Raw genomic sequence first — 20,686 nt, forward strand, 5'->3', positions numbered from 1 at the left:
TCTGCTCCGCTCTGGGAGACCCCCCTGCAGGGCTGGGTCCAGCTCTGGGGCCCCAACAGCAGAAGGACACGGACCTGCTGGAGCGGGGCCAGAGGAGGCCACGGAGATGCTCGGGGGGCTGGAGCCCCCCTGTGAAGACAGGCTGAGAGAGTTGGGGGGTTCAGCTGGAGGAGAGAAGGCTCCGGGGAGACCTTAGAGCGGCCCCCCAGGGCTGAAAGGGGCTGCGGGAACGGGGGGAGGGACTCGTCATCAGGGGGAGGGATAGGACGAGGGGGAACGGGGTTAAACTGACAGAGGGGAGATTTAGATCAGATCTGAGGCAGAAATTGTTCCCTGTGAGGGGGGTGAGGCCCTGGCACAGGCTGCCCAGAGAAGCTGTGGCTGCCCCCTCCCTGGAAGGGTTCAAGGCCGGGTTGGACGGGGCTTTGGGCAACCTGGGCTGGTGGAAGGTGACCCTGCACATTGGAACTAGATGATCTTTAAGGTTCCTTCCAACCCAAACCAGTCTGTGACTCTACAATTCAATGATGATGAAAACAGTGCATATTCTCTCTTAAAAAAAATCCAGCTTGCATGACAAAGCAGAAGTGACTTGTGCTGCACAGCTTGGAGGAGCTGAAAGCCACCAAAAACCTACAATCAAGCCCCAAATCCGGGCACCGTCATGGCAGCACAGGCGATCAGCACACCCGAAGCCTCCCCCACGCCGTGGCTAACCATGGAGAATTGGGGCTCAGGTGCTCTTATCTTCAAAGCGCTTGACAGGCTGGATGAAGCACACAGAAAACATCTCCTAAAAACTACAGGCCAAAGACATCAACAACTCGGCTCTATCTGTGCAGTGGATCTCCCTCTCCCACCAATAAAGTTTATTTCTGCAGCCAGCAGAGCCTTTGCAGGGGTCTGTCAGGCTGCAAAACGCAGTTCTGGAAGGAATTACACCCACCCAAAAGCTCATCCCTTCTCCCAAATACAGGCAGAGGAGAAGGATCGGATGAAGAAGTGATGCTCCATGCTCCAACCCTGCAGTAAGTCCACTCAAGAAGATAGAGAGAACAAATATCTCTATCCACAAAACAGATGGATGGGGTTTTTTCTAAGGAATTTTTAAAGTAAAATTACAAGCAGCACGCCTGGTTTCAAGCACGCTCGTGTTGAGAAGCTGCCTTCACAACCCATTTCACTTTTCCGATAGCATCACAGGTTTCAGGGAGCTTTGCAAGAGGAGAAGGGAGAGGAATCTCTTTCAAGTTTATTCCTGTTAAAAATTTAACCGGCTAGGAGAAAGGGCACTTTTCACGTGTATGTTCACCGCTCACTCTGAAAGCAGAGAAGACATCAGCCAGGGGAGAGGATGGGGAGACGAAGACCTGCCTCTTCCCAGGCCTGATTGAAGTTTCAAATTAGAAACTTGAGATTTCAAATACAGCAACAGATTTCTGTGACCTTTGGGTTTCCTGAGATGAAGCAGTTCGTTGGGCAAGAACTAGGGCAGAAGCGCTCCAAGGAAAAGCAAAACCCTTGGACTCACCAAAACCCTGTTGGTGGGTCATCACCCTTCCACGTGCAAGCAGCTCGCTGCACCAGGACGATTCTTCTGCCCAGAGCCCACCCAGATCCAACGTCCCTTTTACCTAAAATCCTATAATGTCCTTATCAGCCGACTACATTAATTCTCGCCCTGCGCAGTTGTGCTCTTACTTGCCATTTCCTCAATCAGGTCACCCACCACCCAGGCCGAGCTCCTGCCCGCTGCAGGCAGAGGCATCGCAGCTCCAAGGGAAGCATCTGCACGCGGGTATAAAGCTGCACGAGCTAAATATGGAGATTTTAGTGAAATGTAGGGGTTTTCAGCGTGAAGCGAGTTCTCCTAACGTGACAGACGAGTTGCCACAGTAAATCTTCCAAGCAATGCAAGATGCGAATTCCACTTCAATCACATTTTAATAGGTTTAAATGTTAACCAGAAATGTGTTTTCTTTTCCATTTAATAGCAGTAGAAAAATTTAGTGTATTTGCTACTGCTCAGTCATCGGTTTAGAGCTGCTGGGTTCATTTAACGAGAGGTAGGGAGTGCAAGGTTTTCAGTCTCTGCTACACAAGTATCATTTGTTTTGTTATTTTTCTTAGCCAGGATTGGGTACCACAGCTTTTCCTTAAACCAGACCAAGGACAAGACTGCCACCCCAGTCCAACATGCGATTTAACATCACATCATCCTAGATAAAGAGAGTTGGTTTGCTTGTATAAACACTGAACACATGGCCAACCTTTTAAAACAGTATTTTTATATTTATCAATATGAAAAAGGGATATGTTCATCCAGAAGGAACATAAAGACTCAAATACTTCAAAATATTTCCCTCGGGGGCCTTTTTCTGCTGTTAAAAAATTTTACTTTTTAATAGCTAGAAAGACGTAGTACTCCAAATCTGGAGTTGCTGTGCCTGACAAATGAAGTGAAGCGCAGAGCGCACGGAGCTGTAAAAGGCGAGAAGGACATTAAACTTTTCTGAGATGACAGCTCGAGCTTTCACAGTTCCTTGGAGTTAATGCTGCTCCAAAGGAGTAGAAAGTAACATGCACAAATTAAGATTTGTTGGAAAGTCTAATCTCCTCCCGTGATTAATAGTCAAAAGTTTATCTCTGAGTGGTAGCTGCCCAACAGAAGATCCAACGCACGTTCATGCCTCGAAGACCCGTGACACCGATAACAAGTCAAACACGAACCAATTTTCCCTATTTTTAATAGCTTTGATTTTGTTTTCAGATGACAAAATACATCAAGTAACAGTGTATGTTTCTAAAAGCTATGTCAGTGCCCGGGACCATACACAAATCCAGCCCTTCGGTCTTCCCGGCGTCTAATGGAATATTTCCTGTAACTGCTCCAAGGACAGACACACAAGAGAGCTTCTTCTACCACAAAAAAGCTTTGCCAAATCAACCTCATTTCTGCTTTTAGACTTCCCAGCCATCTGCATATACATCCTGAGCATCTGATCCACTGGCTCACGCACCGATCAACCCAACCTTCTCACCAGTATCTTCACGGACACAACCTGGTCCATGCTGGATCATAAACCACCTTGAGTCAAGGCTGATGAGTTTCTTGGGTTTGGGGACTGGTTTTGGTAAGACTGAATGTTTAAGAGTAGGGTCGACATAGCGCTGAGGGATCTGGTGGAGTTGGGAACTGTCAGTGTTAGGTTAACCGTTGAACTGGATGATCTTCACGGTCCTTTCCAACCTAGCTGATTCTGTGAGTGCTTTTAGATGGTGTGACAAGTCATGAGAAAGAAAAGCTTGTCCGAGTTGAAGCTACCCAGAATTAATCCCTCACAATCCATAAGCCAACAGACACCCAAGGAAAGGGATACTGATTTCAGAACAAAGATCCTAAAATGTATTAAACACTCCCTTGGCATTTCACAGTCTTCATACAGCCCATAAAGCCAGAGTCACGTCACATGTATCTGTCCACGTTGCTTCTCAACCTTACAAATTTGAAAATACACCCGAAATATAAGACACTGTGACATTTCAGATCAAGAACAACCACCTTGCAGAGCAATACCACCGAAGCACCAACACTCAGCTCCGAAGCAGAAAAGCCCGAGTCCCAGCCAGTGTCAGAGCAGGGCTCAGCCTTTCCCTGGGTCAGACTCACACAGGGACACGTACATGTATCTCAGCTTCAACTAGTCCTGTCTCTGCAACGTGAATAATATGTTTCTCACCCTAGAGACATAATTCCTAGTGAACATTTTCTAGGGGAAACCACAAAAGAATAAATAACTCAAAGCGACACTATTATTGAGGAGCTTCTCTCCAATACTAGCATCGCCCAAATAAACCTTCAGATACATCGTGTACACAGGTAGCAGCATCCTTTTGAGCATTTCTGAGAGCCCGAGTGAGCTCATATTTTAATAGTTAGGAGTGGAAACTTCACCCATTTTGCACCGAGCCTTTCTTTCTGTGCAATCCCTCCTCCTGGGGAGCCAAGCCCTTGGGTTTGGAGCACCCAGCCCCGCGCCAGCTCCAGGCCGGAGGGAGGCAATCGCCAAGCCCCGCACCGGGTAACGCTCCGAAGAAATCACTGCACGCTCAAACAATGGGATATTTGTCAAAGTACAGCTTGATCACCAGCAATCATCTGTTTTTCATAACTACATTTGACCTAAACTGAATTGACTGAACAAGTAGCCTGTGTTTCTCATTCTGGAAAATACGGTGGTGTAGCTCCCTCTCCAACCCCCTCCCTTCTCCTTTTTAACTCATACTTTTGAAAAGTTACAAAGCGATGATGTAGACAGATATTTCCTCATTATAAACAGCAGCAGCTAAACATTTTCAGGTTGCATTTTTGGCAATCTCCTCCCGTTCCAGGTGACCTGCAAGGTTAAGCACATGGGGACGTGCCTTTCTCCTCCACTTGCTTTCAATCCACCCTCTCTGCAAAGAAAAGCACAACCCAACGCTTCCCAGTGCAAAAACGAGCGGAGATGGTTTCTAACCATGTGCTCTTTTCATAATATATTTAAAATTCATTAAAACTTTATAATGAACGAGCTGCCAGGAAAAGGAATATATTCAGGACAAGCCCACAGAGTCTTCCATGTGAGGCCACCGTGCATAAAACCTCTGGGAGGCAACTGTCTGCTCGTAGAAGAAAGCTCACTCCCCGCTCTCAAGGAAGGAAGGAAGCGGTGGAAATCGGTCACAAGCTTTGCAAGGAAGGATGCAACCCCAACAGCTAATCAGCTCTTGTCAGGGCTCCCATCAATTAAGGAGAAAAAAAAAAAAAAATCCAACCTCAACGTAAGAGTGCAGAATGAGTCCTTGAGGAAGATGATGGACAGGTCCGGAGAGAGGCAAAGGAGCCAAGGGAAGAGGAAGGTGGAAGAATAAGAGGCAAAATGTACGGAGAAGAACGCAATCTGTAACAAACCTCACCCATTTTTTACAGCCTGTTTCATACTGTGTGCTTTAAGCTGTACATCTCCTACCAGAGAGCTAATAATCACCGACAGAGAGGGTTTGCGTTAACCGCAGAGACACACGGGGAGGGAAAAAAAAAAAAAAGTCCCTAAATGGGATATTTTCATGAGGAGACAGTACTGAACTGCTAGATGATTTGAGTTCAAAGCTCTTCGTTCTCCCCCTCCCGGAATCCAAGCACACACTCGGGAAGGAGCAGAGAAGCACCCGTCCCGCACGCCACGTTCAAACAGAAAAATGCAGCTCGTTCCTAAGACAGTGCTATAAAATGTTTGGGTTGGAAAATTACATTTGCCTTTCTTTCTTTCTTTTTTTTTTTTTTTTTTTTTTTTTGTTGTTGTTGTTGTTGTTGTTTTTCCATCACAGAACATAGGGGAATGGTCAGGGAGCACACAGAAATAAAAACAAGATAAATAAAGAGACCTCCCGGTCCAAGTGCTGCTGAGGAGCAGCACATCCAGTTTTAGCTACACGTGCTGTACTGGGAAAGAAGTCCTGTCCTGGCAACCCACTTCCACATTTCACAACCATTTTTTGGCCTCTTTCTAAGGCAGTGATCCATATAAATTGAACTTAAACAGGCACACAGGATGCTGTACGTACAGTCTATTCCCAATCAGAAGCAGACCAGCATGACCTCTGGTTTGAGCAGCTCTCAGCTCTGCCCACCTAAACCAACACGTTTGTAATGATTATGGGTTTATAGAAAACAGTTAAGTCAAGAATCCAAAATGACCAGGCAGAGAAATAGATGTTACACCAGCAGAGACATAAGCACAAGCACCAGCACTTGGCTTTGAGCAGAATAAGAATTCTCCTTCCTCCTACCCACAGAGCTGGGTTTAATGGTTGGACTAGATGCTCTTCAAGATCTTTTCAAACCTAGATCATTCTGCGATTCTGAGCTCTGTTAGGTGAAACCTGCCTGTGATTCCTCTACTCCCTGAAAATGCAGATGACAAAACTGGAAGGACCAACTGCCAGATCAGAGGGACCTGGGCAGGCTGGAGAAATGGCCCAAGAAGAACCTCATGAAGGTCAACAAATGCCAAGTCCTGCCCCTGGGGAGGAACAGCCCCAGGCACCAGTACATGCTGGGGGTGACCGGCTGGGACGAAGCTCAGCAGAAAATGACCTGGGGGTTCCAGTGGACACCAAGCTGAACACAAGCCAGCAACGTGCCCTTGCAGCAGAGGCCAACAGACCCCTGGGCTGTGTTTGGCAGAGTGTTGCCAGCAGGTCCAGAGAGATGATCCTGCTCCTACTCAGCACAGGTGAGACACGGCTGGGTCAAGGTCTGGACTCACCAGCACAACAGACAACACTGGAGCAAGCCCAGAGAAAGGCCACCAAGATCTTGAGGGATGGGAGCGTGGGACATATGCCAAGAGACCCAGAACTGCTCAGCCGGGCGGAGAGAAGGCTCAGAGGAACCCGCTCAATGTGTACAAGCTCCTGATGGGGGAAATAAAGAATCACAGAATCATGGAATCATCTTGGTTGGAAAAGCCCTTGGAGATCATCCAGTCCCACCATGACCCTCCCCCTGACCGTTCCCAACTCCCCCAGATCCCTCAGCGCTGGCTCAGCCCGACTCTTCAACCCCTCCAGGGATCCCGGGGACTCCCCCCTGCCCTGGGCAGCCCATTCCAACGCCCAACAGCCCCTTCTGCACAGAAATCCTTCCTCAGAGCCAGTCTAAGAAGGCAAAGCCCCTGGTGACGGGGCAAACTGACATAGAGGAATTTGCACTGAATATAGGAAAACATCTTTTTACTGTGAGGGTGATCAAGTACTGGATCAGGCTGCCCAGAGAAGCTGTGAGGTTTCCATCCCAACTGGACGTGGTCCTGAGAAACCCCACTCTAGCTGATCCTGCTTCTGAGGGGAGCTGGACAAGGCGATCGCCAGAGCTCCCCTTCAATCTCTGTGACGCTGTGAAGATGGACACAACAGTAGCTTCTCTAAAGGGCAATAACACCACTTGTATGAGTCAGTGCACACCCATTCAGTCATAGGGTTTATACATAAAAATATCATGAGGCTTCCTATCCAGCAGCTGCAGAAAACATGCTCCAGGGCATATCCAAGCTATTAATACGATAAAGACTTTGCTACAGAGTTCCATGTACGTCCTTTGGTTAATATTTGAAACAATTACAAGAAGGAACAGGTACAACCTTTCAGCCTGTGTTACTCTTAACAAGTTTTTTATCCTGAAGGATTTGAGGGATTGCCTGGAGAATCAATCCTGTGAGGAGGCAGGGAAGGAACTGGGGGTGATCAGTGTGAGGAGGAGGAGGCTGAGGGGAGCCCTCATCCCTCTCTGCAGCTCCTGACAGGACATTGCAGAGAGGCTGGGGCTGGGCTCTGCTCCCAGTGGATCAGGGACAGGACAAGAGGGAACGGCTGGAAACTGCCCCAGGGGAGGCTCAGGCTGGGCAGGAGGAGAAAATGTTTCCCAGCAAGAGTGGTCCGAGAGTGGCACAGGCTGCCCAGGGAGGGGGGAGTCCCCATCCCTGGCGGGGTTTCAGGGCCGTTGGGATGAGCTGTGGGGGATGTGGGGTAGGGGAGAACTTTGCAGAGTCGGGCTGAGGGTTGGACTCGGTGATCCCGAGGGGCTTTTCCAACCTGAGTGATTCTGGGACTTCAAGGCATTTCAACACCCTACAACAACCACCGCTGGGGCAAGACAAGCTGGAGGAGTAAAGCCAGGCAAGAAGTTTTAAAGGCAAGAGACAAATCCCTGCTCTCATAACAGCTCTTGTGTGTTGCTCAGCGTGAGATGATTCCATCTCTGCAAAGTGAGGAAGATAGAAGATCATAAGTCACCCAGACCTCCAGGTAGAAATGATAAAAGCGATGAGACACCTTTCTCAGAAGCCAAACCTCTCATTCCAAGGGACTGAGGAGAGCAGAGCCAAGGAAAACCTTTCAGAGGGCAACGCTCACCTTCTGAACGTGTTGCCCGTATCCCTGCTTTTGCACACAGCAATTACCAACCCCCTGAATCGGAGCTTTTCCATCACCCTTCATAAAACATGACCCAAGCTGCCTGTCGATCTCTGAGACGAAGCAACTTTTTTTTTTTTTTTATGTTGGGATGGTGCTCTGCGTGCTTCTCATCTTCCCACTGCGAGAGCAGGGCTGCCCCGCAGGCAGCGGCTCCCGCACCGCGCTCCTGGAATGCGAAGGCAGCGTTTGTTCATTGTACAACAACTGCCTTGTTTCCACATTTTCCTGAACAAAGGACTGAAATAGGGGGTATATGCGTCATAAGCCCGTCCTGAACATTGCTCACCCTTTCCTGCGCAAATATTTGTAAACAGATTGAGAATTAATGTCCAGCCAACTCAAGACCCTTCATAAAAAAAGGGTTTTATTGAAAACAGGATGGCAATCATTTCCCAGATACAGTGCATATAGGCCTTTAAGATGAGAAACAACATACAGAGCAGGAAAACAGCAACCGCAGCTGTGCATCGAGCCATTTTCTGAGATGCATAAAACATGGTGGCTTATTATTTTACAGCCCCCTCCTCCCCCACAAACGCACTCTGCTCTTTAAAAAAAAAAAAAAAAAAGAAAAAAAAGTTTCTGGTCAGCACATGATCATTCCCCTGGGGTTAATTTATGCAGAAAATACAGAGCTTTGCTAACACAACTAGTGCAACAGTCCTCACGCAGAAGGATCTTCCTAAAGCCGCTTTTTCTAGCGGCCTTAAGAGTCCACATCTCACACATACTCTAGGCTGAAGCCCAGGGCGACCAAAATACTTCACAGCACAAGGCAAGACGGGGCCAGTATATCTCACAACTTTGCTTCCACGTATATCTTAGTACTTTTGCTTTTCAGTGATTTCCACACATGGAACACGGAGGCAGTGGTGCTAAGGGCAGCTCACGGGCAAGACTTCAGTTCTAAAAGGGGTTTCCTGGGACTCTGCTTTCCCTCCAGTTTTGGGGATAGTCAAGAAAAAATTGGAACTGATTCACCAGGATCAAATTTGGGTCTAGTGTTATGCTGCGATATCTTTCACACATCACTATGAACTGGCACTGGCATTGCCATTTATTTATTTTTAGGATCCAAAATAACTACTAAATATTGAATTATCAGCATCAGCTCAGTGTAGCAGTGTCACTTGTGATGCAGCTGCAATAAAAAAAGGCTTTAAAAGTCTTAAATAAAAAGGCTTTATGCAAAAGAGCAGCTGTAGAGATACTGGTGTGCTACACGTTGAAGCGAGGGCAGCAGTGGCCACCAAGGTAATTGAGGGAGCTGGAGCACAACGACACAGGAGGAAAGATGAGGAAGGTGAAGGGTGAGGAAGCATATCTAACACAGGATTATAGGGACTTTCCCTTGGGAAATGCACAGCAAAAGGAGAGGCAAGGGACAAAATGCAAAAAGATAAATTCAAATTAATCACAGGGAGAAAAAAAATCCCATACACTAAGGGTGGTCAAACACTGCAACAGGGACCCAGAGAGGCAGTCTCCACCCTTGAAGATCCTCAAAACTCAACTGGGTGTGGCTCTGAGACCCCCAATAAAACTATAAATTTAGCCTTCAGTGGAGGGTTGGACCTAACTTCTCCATGAGTCTCTTCCAGTCTAAATTATTACAAGTCTATAACCAAAGCATAAGAAAAGATGTAATGGGAATGCCTGTCAGAGATTTCCCTTTCTGTTGACCTGAGTTTTACCTTAGAAAACTCAATGCTCTTCAGGGAAATGCTTTGCAAATCAGCACACTTCCACCTCTATCACTTGTTATTTTTGAGATACCACCGCTTCTGGAAATCACCACAAAGTTCTCTGGGATAGCTGAGGCATTTTCCAAACATTCCCGAGACCCTTCTAAGCCCCAACACCTGGAAACGGAGCAAACTTAGCAAGAGCCTTCCCAGACTTAAACAATAGTGGTGTTGGTCGTCAGGGTCCTTCAGCTGGTCTGTACTCTGCAGCACTCAAGGTGAACATCTCGTAACAAAAGCAGTCCTGATCTTAGAGCTCCCTAGAACCAGAGACCCCATAGTAGTTAAAATACTATTATTTAAAAAAAAAAAAAAAAAAAAAAAAAAAAAAAAAACACCAAAACACCAAAACACTACAAAACGAGACAGGTTCCCAACAAATGGAAAAAGGTAAATGTTGCAAAAAAGGCTGAAAACACGATATGAGGAACTACAGCACACTCAACCTCGCTTCAGTCCCTGGGGAGGTCATGAGCTGAGTCCTCCTGAGACACATTTTCAAGAATAAAGAGGGGAAGGGAACAACCAGCACAGATTTAGCCAGGAGAAGTTATGCCTTCTGTGAGAGCACGACAGGATTTATGGATGAAGGGAAAGCAGTGAGTGTCACTGACTTCAGCAAGGCTTCGGACATGCTTTCCCACAACATTCCTGTACCTAATTCCAGTGTCTTAGTCTGAATGAGTGATCAGCTGGATGGGTAAATAACCAGTGAGGGGGTTGTGATTAACAAATTGTACCCTACCCGAGAGCTGGTAACAAGTGGGGAACCACAGTGGGGTCTGCCCTGGGACCTGTCCTGCTTCACTTCTTTAATTTGGAGGAGGCAGAGGGGAGGCTCAGGCTGGGCAGGAGGAGAAAATGTTTCCCAGCAAGAGTGGTCCGAGAGTGGAAGAGGCTGCCCAGGGAGGGGGGAGTCCCCATCCCTGGGGGGGTTTCAGGGCCGTTGGGATGAGCTGTGGGGGATGTGGGGTAGGGGGGAACTTTGCAGAGTCAGGCTGAGGGTTGGACTCGGTGATCCTGAGGGGCTTTTCCAACTGGAATGTTTCTGTGAGGCAACAGAGCACAGTCTCATGCACTTTGCAGATGACCCCAAACTGGGGGGAAAAGTCAATAAACTCAAGAGCAGGGCCACAGCAGGCTGGAGGAATGGGCTGACAGGAACCCGGTGAAAATAAGTAAGGAGAAATGCCAAGCTCTGCACCTGGGAAGGAAGAACCTCTTGCAACAACACAGACTGGGGACTGAGTGCCTGGGGAGCAGCTCTGTGGATAAGGCCCAAGAGCCTTGGCAGACAGGAGCTGAACACGGGCCAGCCGTCTGCCCTGGCAGCAGAGGCGGCCAACAGCCTCCTGGGCTGCATTAACAGGAGCAAAGCCAGTAGATGGAGGGAAGCAATCATCCCCCTCTACGCAGCACTCGTTGGGGCTGTATCTATCCCCTGCATTCAGTTTTGGGCCTCCCAAATACAGGAAAGACACCGATAAACCGGAACGAGTTCACTGGAGGCCACCAAGATGGCCGAGGGCTGGAGAACTTGCCCCACAGCGGGAGGTTGATGGAGCTTGTTCAGCCTGGAGGAGTGACAGCTTCAGGGGGACCAGACACCCACCTTCAACACCTACAGGGAGGGCAAGAAGCAGAACAAGTTGCCCTGAGAGGTTTTGTAGTCTGGGTCCTTGGAGGTTTTAAGACCAGACTGGATAAAGCCCGGAGCAACCTGGTCTGATCTCAGAGCTGCCCCTACTTGCGGCAGGAGGTTGGACCAGAGACCTCCTGAAGGCCCATCCAATCTGAATAATTTGATGAAATTCTGAACAGAAGGAATGTATTTCCCCTGGTCAGGACTAACAGAGTTAGCCCCTAAGAGTGAGGTCCCATCCAACCTGAATAATTTGATGAAATTCTGAACAGAAGCAATGTATTTCCCCTGGTCAGGACTAACAGAGTTAACCACTAAGAGTGGAATCAGGGTGAAATCAGCATTAAATTTAAAGTATCAGTGTATATGCAGTGATTAAGTGACTGTGCTGGGCTTTGCAAAGCCCTGGGAAAGCTCGGCTGCTGTTCCTAACCTCAGGTGACAAGAAGTCTGCATCCGGGCTATTGTAGTAAGTAAACCTCCTTTTTTTTTTTTTTTTTTCCCTGCCCCCTAACATGTCTGTTTTCCAAGCTGAATATTTTAAGAATCAAGGCTGCCTGTGATCATATCTAGCCAGCTTAGAATGAACACTGATTTCTTTGCTGCTTCTTTGATCGAAGCCAAGTGGTTTTCTCATGGGTAATAAGGTCACGGGGTTAAAAGAGCAATATGACAATTACAAAAGTTAAATCTATTGCCACTACAGACAGACACACTACCCAGGGTCCATTAGCACGTAGTACAGAATGGTTATCACAGGTCACTGACACCAGTTCACTCTAATGGCTTTTCCTGTGTCCTTATCAATCCAGTGCACAAAGTGTCTCACCCTCAGCCTTTCCCTATGATCTCAGAGCTGTGTTTATAGCTATCTAACTCCACCAGGCACCACTGGGTCAGCCAAGTCAGCAGACAGTGAGATATGCCAGGACACAACGATGGGACAATCTGCAAAGTGTCTGAGATGAACAAGGAGTTAGCAGAGACTTCGAGAAGGACGTTTTTTTCCACCACCACCACTCCCCCCCCCCCCCAAAAAAAAAAAAAAAGTTTTAAAGTTCCCAAGGACACCGAGGGAAAACTTTACAACCCTGATCTCAAAAATAGAAGTAAACCACAGACTTTCCACGGTACAGCTTGTGTTTCAGTATCAAATAAAAGAAACAACTAGCGTTACAAAGAGAAAGAAGAGACGTTTTCATATGAAAGAGAGGGTTGGGTAGCTCTTATTATTTGAATTGTGGTTCCTATAAGAGGCTTTCTCATCCCTTGAAAGAAGAACTTCAATTGTTTTGCCCCTTTCCCAAAGAACAAACATTTTGGTGGGGATGCTGGAGCCCCCCCAGAGAGGTGGGGAGAGGGGGCAGGAACGACGGGCTGCGTCACAGCCACCACGGGCAAACAGATGAGCAACCAGCCTGCCAATTTATTAGCCCACAAAGGCAGAAAAAGGAGGATTAATGCAGGCAGCACAATCACCAGCACACTTCTAAGAGGAATTAAAAAAAAAAAAAAAAAATAAAAGGATTTTAAGTGGAGGGCTGGGAGGAGACTAATGATCAACCGCCGGATTTGTGGCATCTCCCACTTCAAATGAAACCTGCTCAGCTTGGAGGTACAAAGTGGTGTTTCCCATCCTCACCCCAACAATTCACCTTGAGTCCCTGAGCTCCGCACAGCTAAGAGACACAAAACATTATATACTTCCCTAAAATAGGCAAGAAACACATACCAAGTGGATACAGCCTGTGCACAGTGCATGCATTTTAATATAGAAATTTAAAGACATTTCTTCATTGATTATTTTTAGTAAAGTGGGGCTTTTTTATTATTTGTTTCACCTTTTTTTAGCTTTCCTAACGTATTTTGTGCATCAAAGCAGCTTTAGGGTTAGAGAGATTTGGGGTAGAAGCAATAGAGCAGATAAAAATGTCAGTGGCGAGATACGACAAATTTATAGTAAATACCTGTCAACTGCCATTTATCTAAATTATCCAGCTCTGGGATTCTCCAGAAATACTTCATCAGCTAGGAGGCAGCTACAGTTTTAAGCCTCTATTTACATCAGAATCTGCTCTCTTTCTTTCTTTCTTTCTTTCTTTTTTTTCTTTTTTTTTTTTTTTTGGACACTTGTTCTTTACCCTAAAATAACCCCTTTGTAGCTTGGATCAAAGAGCTGGGAGTGTCAATACCAGTGTCTTCATGAACATGTTAAGAACCTCAAAGTAATTGGTAACCAATTAGCATAAAGCTAAAAAAACCCACCTAGCTAAGGCAAACCCTAAATGAGTACTAACAGGCAACAACGCTGGCTAAAGTAGGAGCTTAAGCGACTTAAATCACCGTCAGCTGCCTTTGAGACAATATCTTGGGAGCACCCTCTGTGCAAACCACTCTGACTTTTTCTGGCTTTTTTTTTTGAGAAAAAAAAAATAAATTCCTTTCTGCTCTTCGTTCACTCTTTGCTTTCTGCCTTGCTACAGCTTACGGGAAACATGAAACAAAAACTGCTTTTCATTTTATGTTATGTAAAGCAAAGCAATTCCATGTCTTGGCCTTGAAATACAAGGCACCCAACAGCTGTTCAGATGCTCCAGCAGATAAACCATCTGGCCCAAACCTCACCTTTCCTCATTTATTTTGGATATCGATCAAAGCAACTTGAGCATTACATAGACTTTGGTCAAAGACAACATAAAAGATAAAAACGTCAATGGCAAAATCACTTCACTGAAATGTTCTTGTTTCTTCTTTATATAATAATATTACCATTTTCAACAAACTTCTCTATTAACTCAAGGAAAAGATATACCTGATACCAACAGCCTAGCAGCCTAACCACGCTGCAGATGAATGTCCTTAAATAGCACATTGCTGCTGAACAGAAAGTGAGTCGGGTTTAGTGTTTACGATCAGCTAGAACTAGACACGGACTTTGGCCAAGGAGACCAAGACAGGCCCCAAGACTCACGTGTCCTGGCTCTGCTCCCCCTCCTTAACCCTTTTACGTGACGCTCGTGGCACCTGAAAAACCACCATCTCCACAGTCCCAGCTAGTCTTTTGTTAATTTTCCTCAGAAAAGGACAGTACGTATTTGTTTAATATTACCAGCGTTCCCACCGAGACACCGAGGTTGTTCAGTGGTTACCGATTTGTATCAACTTCAAACCAAGCCTGTAATTCAAAAAGCATATTTTCACACAATTCTGAGTATATTTGCTGCGTGCAGAAACCACCGGCAGGGTGAGGACTTGTTGTTCTAGTCATGGTTTAGGGACGTAAACCCAAATCATGAAATCAAAGGGTTATTTGAGCAAGGAAGGGTTATCCCTGTGTACAAGTCCATGTATAACACACAAATACGCTCTTGTGATGTTTTGTTCGATATCCGCAAATATTCAAAGCCTCCCCTACGCCCATATCTTCCTCAAGACACCGTCAGGCAGCCCGTTTCTCACAAGAAAAAATAGTCCCATAAAGCATCTCACCAGAGCCTGTCCTCCCCGAGCCGCCACCACGCCAAGGTCCAACTCTCAATTAACCCCCGCCTGACCTTCCTTCACTTTCTTTCCCCCTCCTCTGCCCTTCCTGAGAAAGTTCAGCGTTTCCTGGAAAAGTCTCCTTGCCTGTTTGATATTGTACTTCGCCTTGGTTGCTGAAGGAAGGATTTACAGGTGCCTGGCCCCCTCTGTAAGACCATGACCGAAGGCTGACCTCCCGTTACAATATGTGAACTTCTGCCCTGCTGATAAGGCTGGCAGATATGAGTAGGATTTTTCAAATAATCCTTTGGGAATTTATAAGCAGCACAGCCATAAAACCGAGGTGACTGGAAGGTCGATTTCACTAAAAATAATAAATATCTCAATGTTTATTCAACGTGGGCCTTTTTAACTGCAGGCCAAGCATTTAGATAACGCTATTGTAAATGACAAATATTAGGATTTTTTGGTAACTATTACATTATGATCCTTCCGTCTGACACTGATGTGGCTGTTTCCCTCGACGCTTGCTGGATCTCTGACATTGTTCAACCCAAGCTGGGCCTAGAAAGCCAGGGCAGGATTCAATCACAGGTCAGGAAAAGGGCAATTTTCTTGTCAGGAGCCTTCACTACAGTTGGTTACCTTTTTCTCTTGCTCCCACCTCACCAACACACCTTCTCCAGAGCTCTGCTGTGTATTTTTTCTCATTACTAGGGCTTTTGGTTGAAACAGGGAAGGAGGAGGGGGAGGAGGACTAAATGATCTCAGCTCAGGATGGGGAGAGAGGACACTAACCCACTGGCACGAAACCCCTGCGGCAGGTTTAAGATCACCATCACCGAGTCGACAGCACTATCCCCACCTCCAGCAGAAGACAACCCCATCCCACCTCCAGCAGAAGACAACCCCATCCCACCTCCAGCAGAAGACAACCCCATCCCACCTCCAGCAGAAGACAATCCCAACCAGATCCACCACAGAGCACCAGCCACAAAACCTGCCTTCTAGCAGCAACAATTCCCTAATAGGCTTTGGGGGACCAACTGCTATTTCAGATGAAAAAGTAGAGCAACAAGACAACAACAAAGCCCCGATGTAGCAATGAGACCATTTCAAACGTATAAAACTGTTACATCCACCAGAGAAAGCTCTTCATCCTTTCCATAACAGCTTTAGGTATAAATACACAATTAAATAAATACCCTTGCATTAAACAAATGCACGTAAGCCACACAAATAGGATTCCTAATCCTGTTTTCATTATACATGTTCTTCACTGAAGTTTCTCCAAATAAAGTGACACTTTGAAATCCACAAAGCGTTTCAGACCAGTTGTAATCTTCAATTAGCACACTCCCTGAACCGGGCTCCCAACGCCGGGCTGGAGGAGGCGGGTTTTGTCCAAGATAAACAGAGTAACACATTTTGGGTAGGTTAACTTTTTCATTCCAATAAAATATCATGGCACTGTAGCCAAATTACATAATTATTAACAGATGAGGGCACAAAAAGATTTTATATAAATGTTTTTTATGACAATTCTTTTCCTTTCGCAAATTCATTTGTATGTATTGCTGGAGAAACTGGCTTTAGAAGTGCCTCAAAAACAATTCTCTCTCAAGCCTGGCTCCACCGTGGAAAGGGAGGAAAGCTGTGAACAGAGTGCTCCTTTCATCTGCTGCCTGGGCTTCGGGTTGCTCAACAGCAGGAGAAGAGCCCTCTGAAAGCTCCCTCTCTCCAAAGGATGGTAAAGAACGGCTGCAAACAACACAGGTTCTCTGGGCCCGCAGATGCAAGGCTCGCACGCTGCTGGAGGCATCTCAGAAATTAAAAGTTGAAGGGTAAGCTACAAAGGGCATCTTATCTGCCCTTGTTATAAATAAGTTAAAAAAAGAAAAAAATCAATGCCTTATGTACTCATAATGCCTAGGAGAAAACGCAGCTCATCTAGCAGCCTACATCCTCAGAGATGGGAGCTCTCTGGAGAAGTTCTCCAGAACGTGACACTGCTCAGAATAACTCTTTTTTAGCCAATAACCAAATACCAACAGAGAACAGCTTCGGTGTGACCGTATTCTTCAGTCCACGCAAAGCCTGTGGGGACACTGGGAGTGATACAGTCAATCGGTGGGTTGGGTGGGACGGCAGCAAATCTGCTCCTGTCAAACGTTTGAAAAGCAGCAAAGTTTCTCCTAAGCGCAGCAAACAATATATTTAAAACCAATTTCCCCCCCGCAACTCCTCCAATTTCACTGAATAATGAAGTTACTGTGGTCAAAGAAGAATTTTTGGAAGAAAACTATACGACCAAGAAATTTGTATATTATAAACCCAGGCTCTACACTACTTGGAGAACACATCCCTTTGTATTTTTGCGGCCTGCAGGAAGTAACTGTGCGGTTTTTACCCAAATCCATCCATCGCTGGCCCGCTTTCTACTTCAGGTAATGCACTTCCTAGCTAGGCGAACATTAATAAATGTTTTACAACCACCTCCTTCCAGCAGCATCGATGGCAGGAGCAGCACCCCGTCGCCTTCTTTAACCCACAGTCCAGTGTAAGAACCAGTCTCCCGGGCAGAGTTACTTACCAGCACAGAATATATGTGCAGGCATCGGTACACGGGTGAGAAGTCCACCAGGTCCTGGGCCCCAGGCACCTAAACAACAGCAGGAGAGCAGTGTGAAACGTGCAGAACACAAGTAGGTACGTGCAAGTCTAATATATCACACACAGGTGAGTGCAACTGCAAGGCATGCAAGTCTGACAGAGCCACACCAAGATCTCGGGTACGTAACAATTAGAGTATCAGCATCTACCTGTATCTGTCTGTATTTGCATCTTTTAAGTTTCTCAAAGTGGGAAAATTTAATTTAATATTGCTCTCACTCCATTTCCACTCCCCTATGAAATCACATTGCAGGATTTAGCTCTGTTAGCCAGCTCAGCAGAGATTTAACTTGACTGTAGGCTTAAATACAATTTCAAGCATCCTGGCACAAGCCATTCTGGTACTTATGCAACAGGGGGGAAAAAAACAACCTGATTCTCTAGATATCTAGTTAGATTTTTTAAAAAAGCATGAATTCTGTTGTTTTTTGGTGTTTTTTTTCTTCCTTAAAAAACACACTCCACACAGACTCCACCACCTTTCAACAACATAGTGAGTGTTGCACAGGGACAAGGAAGCACATTTTTGAAGGGTGGGACGGAGGGAGGGAGGCCGAGAGGAAAGATCAAAGAAGAAATTTGCATACAAGCAGCTTGTGTCCTTTGGATATGTTCAAGCCAACACAGTATTAAGCTTGTTGGCCAAGGCATAAAGCTAAGGCAACCGTCCTTCTCCCCCAAAATCCAGAGAGGAGGGGAGTGTTCTGTTGACATGTGGTGGAAAAAAAGGGGAGAAAGATGAAAGGGACCAATGGACAGGCCTGGGAAACATGTTTATTTTATATATTTTTAATTGTGCTTAAGAGGCCTTTCTGCTAAAAAGGAGGTAGGATGAAGAAGAGAGAAATATTTCTAGCTGGATGAGAGTACACAAGCCTCAACCAAAGCTGCCCAAAGCACCTGAGGCGAGCGGTCCTCCTCATCTAAAGTAATGGCTCCAAACAGGGGAGTGCACAAGTTATGGGCTGGAAGGGGGAAACAGGGTTTTGTTAAATCACCTCCCGTGTAACAACGTGGAATGGGACCGGTTAATAATCTCCTCCTCAGCACTATGAAACAAGGAAAGATGCTGCGGAGACAGAGCAGTGACACACAGCGTGGAGCAGCCCATCCTGCCCCCCCGCCATTCTTAGAGACCCAAAAAAAGGCACCAGCCCCAACCTGGGGGTGCGGGGAGGGGAAGCAGCTCACAGGGAGCTCACAGAGAGCGAAGAGCACAGAGGATTACTGGGGTACGGCACGGGCCTGCTCATCCCTCTCACTGGGCTTTCACAGAACCCCAGAACCATTCGGGTTGGAAAAGCCCCTCGGGATCACCGAGTCCAACCTTCAGCCCGACTCTGCAAAGTTCTCCCCTACCCCACATCCCCCACAGCTCATCCCAACGGCCCTGAAACCCCCCCAGGGATGGGGACTCCCCCCTCCCTGGGCAGCCTGTTCCACTCTCAGACCACTCTTGCTGGGAAACATTTTCTCCTCCTGCCCAGCCTGAGCCTCCCCTGGGGCAGTTTCCAGCCGTTCCCTCTTGTCCTGTCCCTGATCCCCTGGGAGCAGAGCCCAGCCCCAGCCTCTCTGCAATGTCCTGGCAGGAGCTGCAGAGAGGGATGAGGGCTCCCCTCAGCCTCCTCCTCCTCACACTGAACACTCCCAGCTCCTGCCCTGCCTCCTCACAGGATTGATTCTCCAGCCCTTCCCCAGCCTCGTTGCCCTCCTCTGCCCTCGCTCCAGCCCCTCCAGATCTCTCTGGGATTGAGGTGCCCAAACCTGGACACAACCTCCAGGTGTGGCCTCCCCAGTGCCGAGCACAGGGACCGTCACCTCCCTGTCCCTGCTGGCCACACTAGTGCTGACAGGAGCCAGGATGGCGATTTCCTCCCTCCCTTGCAGCGAGCACCCCAGGGTGCCCTCTGAGCAGCTCCTGCAGACGGGCAGGGGGTTCAGGAGGAAGGATGAAGGTTTCCAAGCGAGGGACGGGGCTGGCATCGCCCGTGGGACCCTTTCCATGTTGATCCTGGCTGCTCCACGTGCCCCTGCAGAAGGGTGACGGCTGAACCGAGAGCAGGCAGCTGTGAAACCCAGCTCACTGTCCCACTAACATCAGCTTTTACCTTTTACAAGATTATATTTGACAACTGCAAACACTAGGCAACAGTTTTATTGCATTAATGCCAATTTTATCACACCTTCCCAGCCATTTATTTTCCATTTGCAGTCTCCTAGGCCTTCTAATGCTCCCTAAATAGCTCCACGTCCAGATTTCAGTTTGTAGACTCCTCGGGGTAGAGATTCTGCCTCGCCGTACCCCTCCAGCACCAAGAGCAATCGGTCTGCAGTTGGTAAAACAGTAAAACACTTCAGGCTCAGAAATCCCCGATTGCAAAACTGCTGGAGATGGCTAAAGCAGATGGGGATCTATCAGCACTCACTCGACCCAGCCATCCTCCGGCGACCACCATCAGCGTGGGGAAGCTGGACTGGATGGACCCGAGTCCACCCTGTGTTTTTCTAAGGGAGGAGAGATCTGTCATCCCTTCACAACATCATCAAAGCAGGCGATGTTTTCCTATGAATTTGAATTCAGGATCAAACGGTTTTGCTCCTCTTGGATTTGGGGCACTAGTTGAACATGGTCCACGGAGAAATATTTCTGATAAAGATTTGTGAAATCAGGATATTGCCAAAAACGGAGTCTACTCCCCCAGAGAAATTCTTTCAAAGCAGACTGCAACATTTTCACAGTCTCTGATCTTCTGCAAAAACTTTTAAGCCCACACACACACACACACACTCTCACAAAAAATCTGCTGGCCTATTCTGCAGAGTTAACATCTCTGAGACATTAAGAGCTTTAAAACTGCTAATCTAGGTAGAACACTATCAGACGTGGAAGTGCAAGTCCTGGACCACAAGAAAGCTTTTTTGCAGACAGAAGGCCAAGCACCCAAAACCTGTGCTAGGGTTTTATGCAGGATAGAAACCTACAATATATTTTTAAGGAAAAGAACAGACCACCTCTTCCATATATAGCCATAGCCCTACAACAGAAGAAATAATAATCCTACCGTTTGAAATCTTTCCAGACTAACCAATACAGGCCTTTGAATATACAGAATATATGAAATTA

The 20,686-nt window shown here is 46.9% G+C and overlaps 1 protein-coding gene across 8 annotated transcripts in view; it reads right to left on the bottom strand.

Moving 5' to 3' along the window:
• EXOC6B (exocyst complex component 6B) overlaps positions 1–20,686 on the bottom strand; it is a 329,120-nt gene that overhangs the window by 143,561 nt on the left and 164,873 nt on the right. For all 8 annotated transcript variants that reach the window (XM_074904236.1, XM_074904237.1, XM_074904233.1 and 5 more), the window contains one exon: positions 17,483–17,551. In XM_074904236.1, coding sequence (XP_074760337.1) covers positions 17,483–17,551 — 69 coding nt within the window. The remainder of the gene's footprint in view (positions 1–17,482; positions 17,552–20,686) is intronic.

The sequence above is a fragment of the Athene noctua genome, chromosome 4, assembly GCF_965140245.1.
Source record: "Athene noctua chromosome 4, bAthNoc1.hap1.1, whole genome shotgun sequence".
In the NCBI taxonomy this organism is placed as follows: Eukaryota; Metazoa; Chordata; class Aves; order Strigiformes; family Strigidae; genus Athene; species Athene noctua.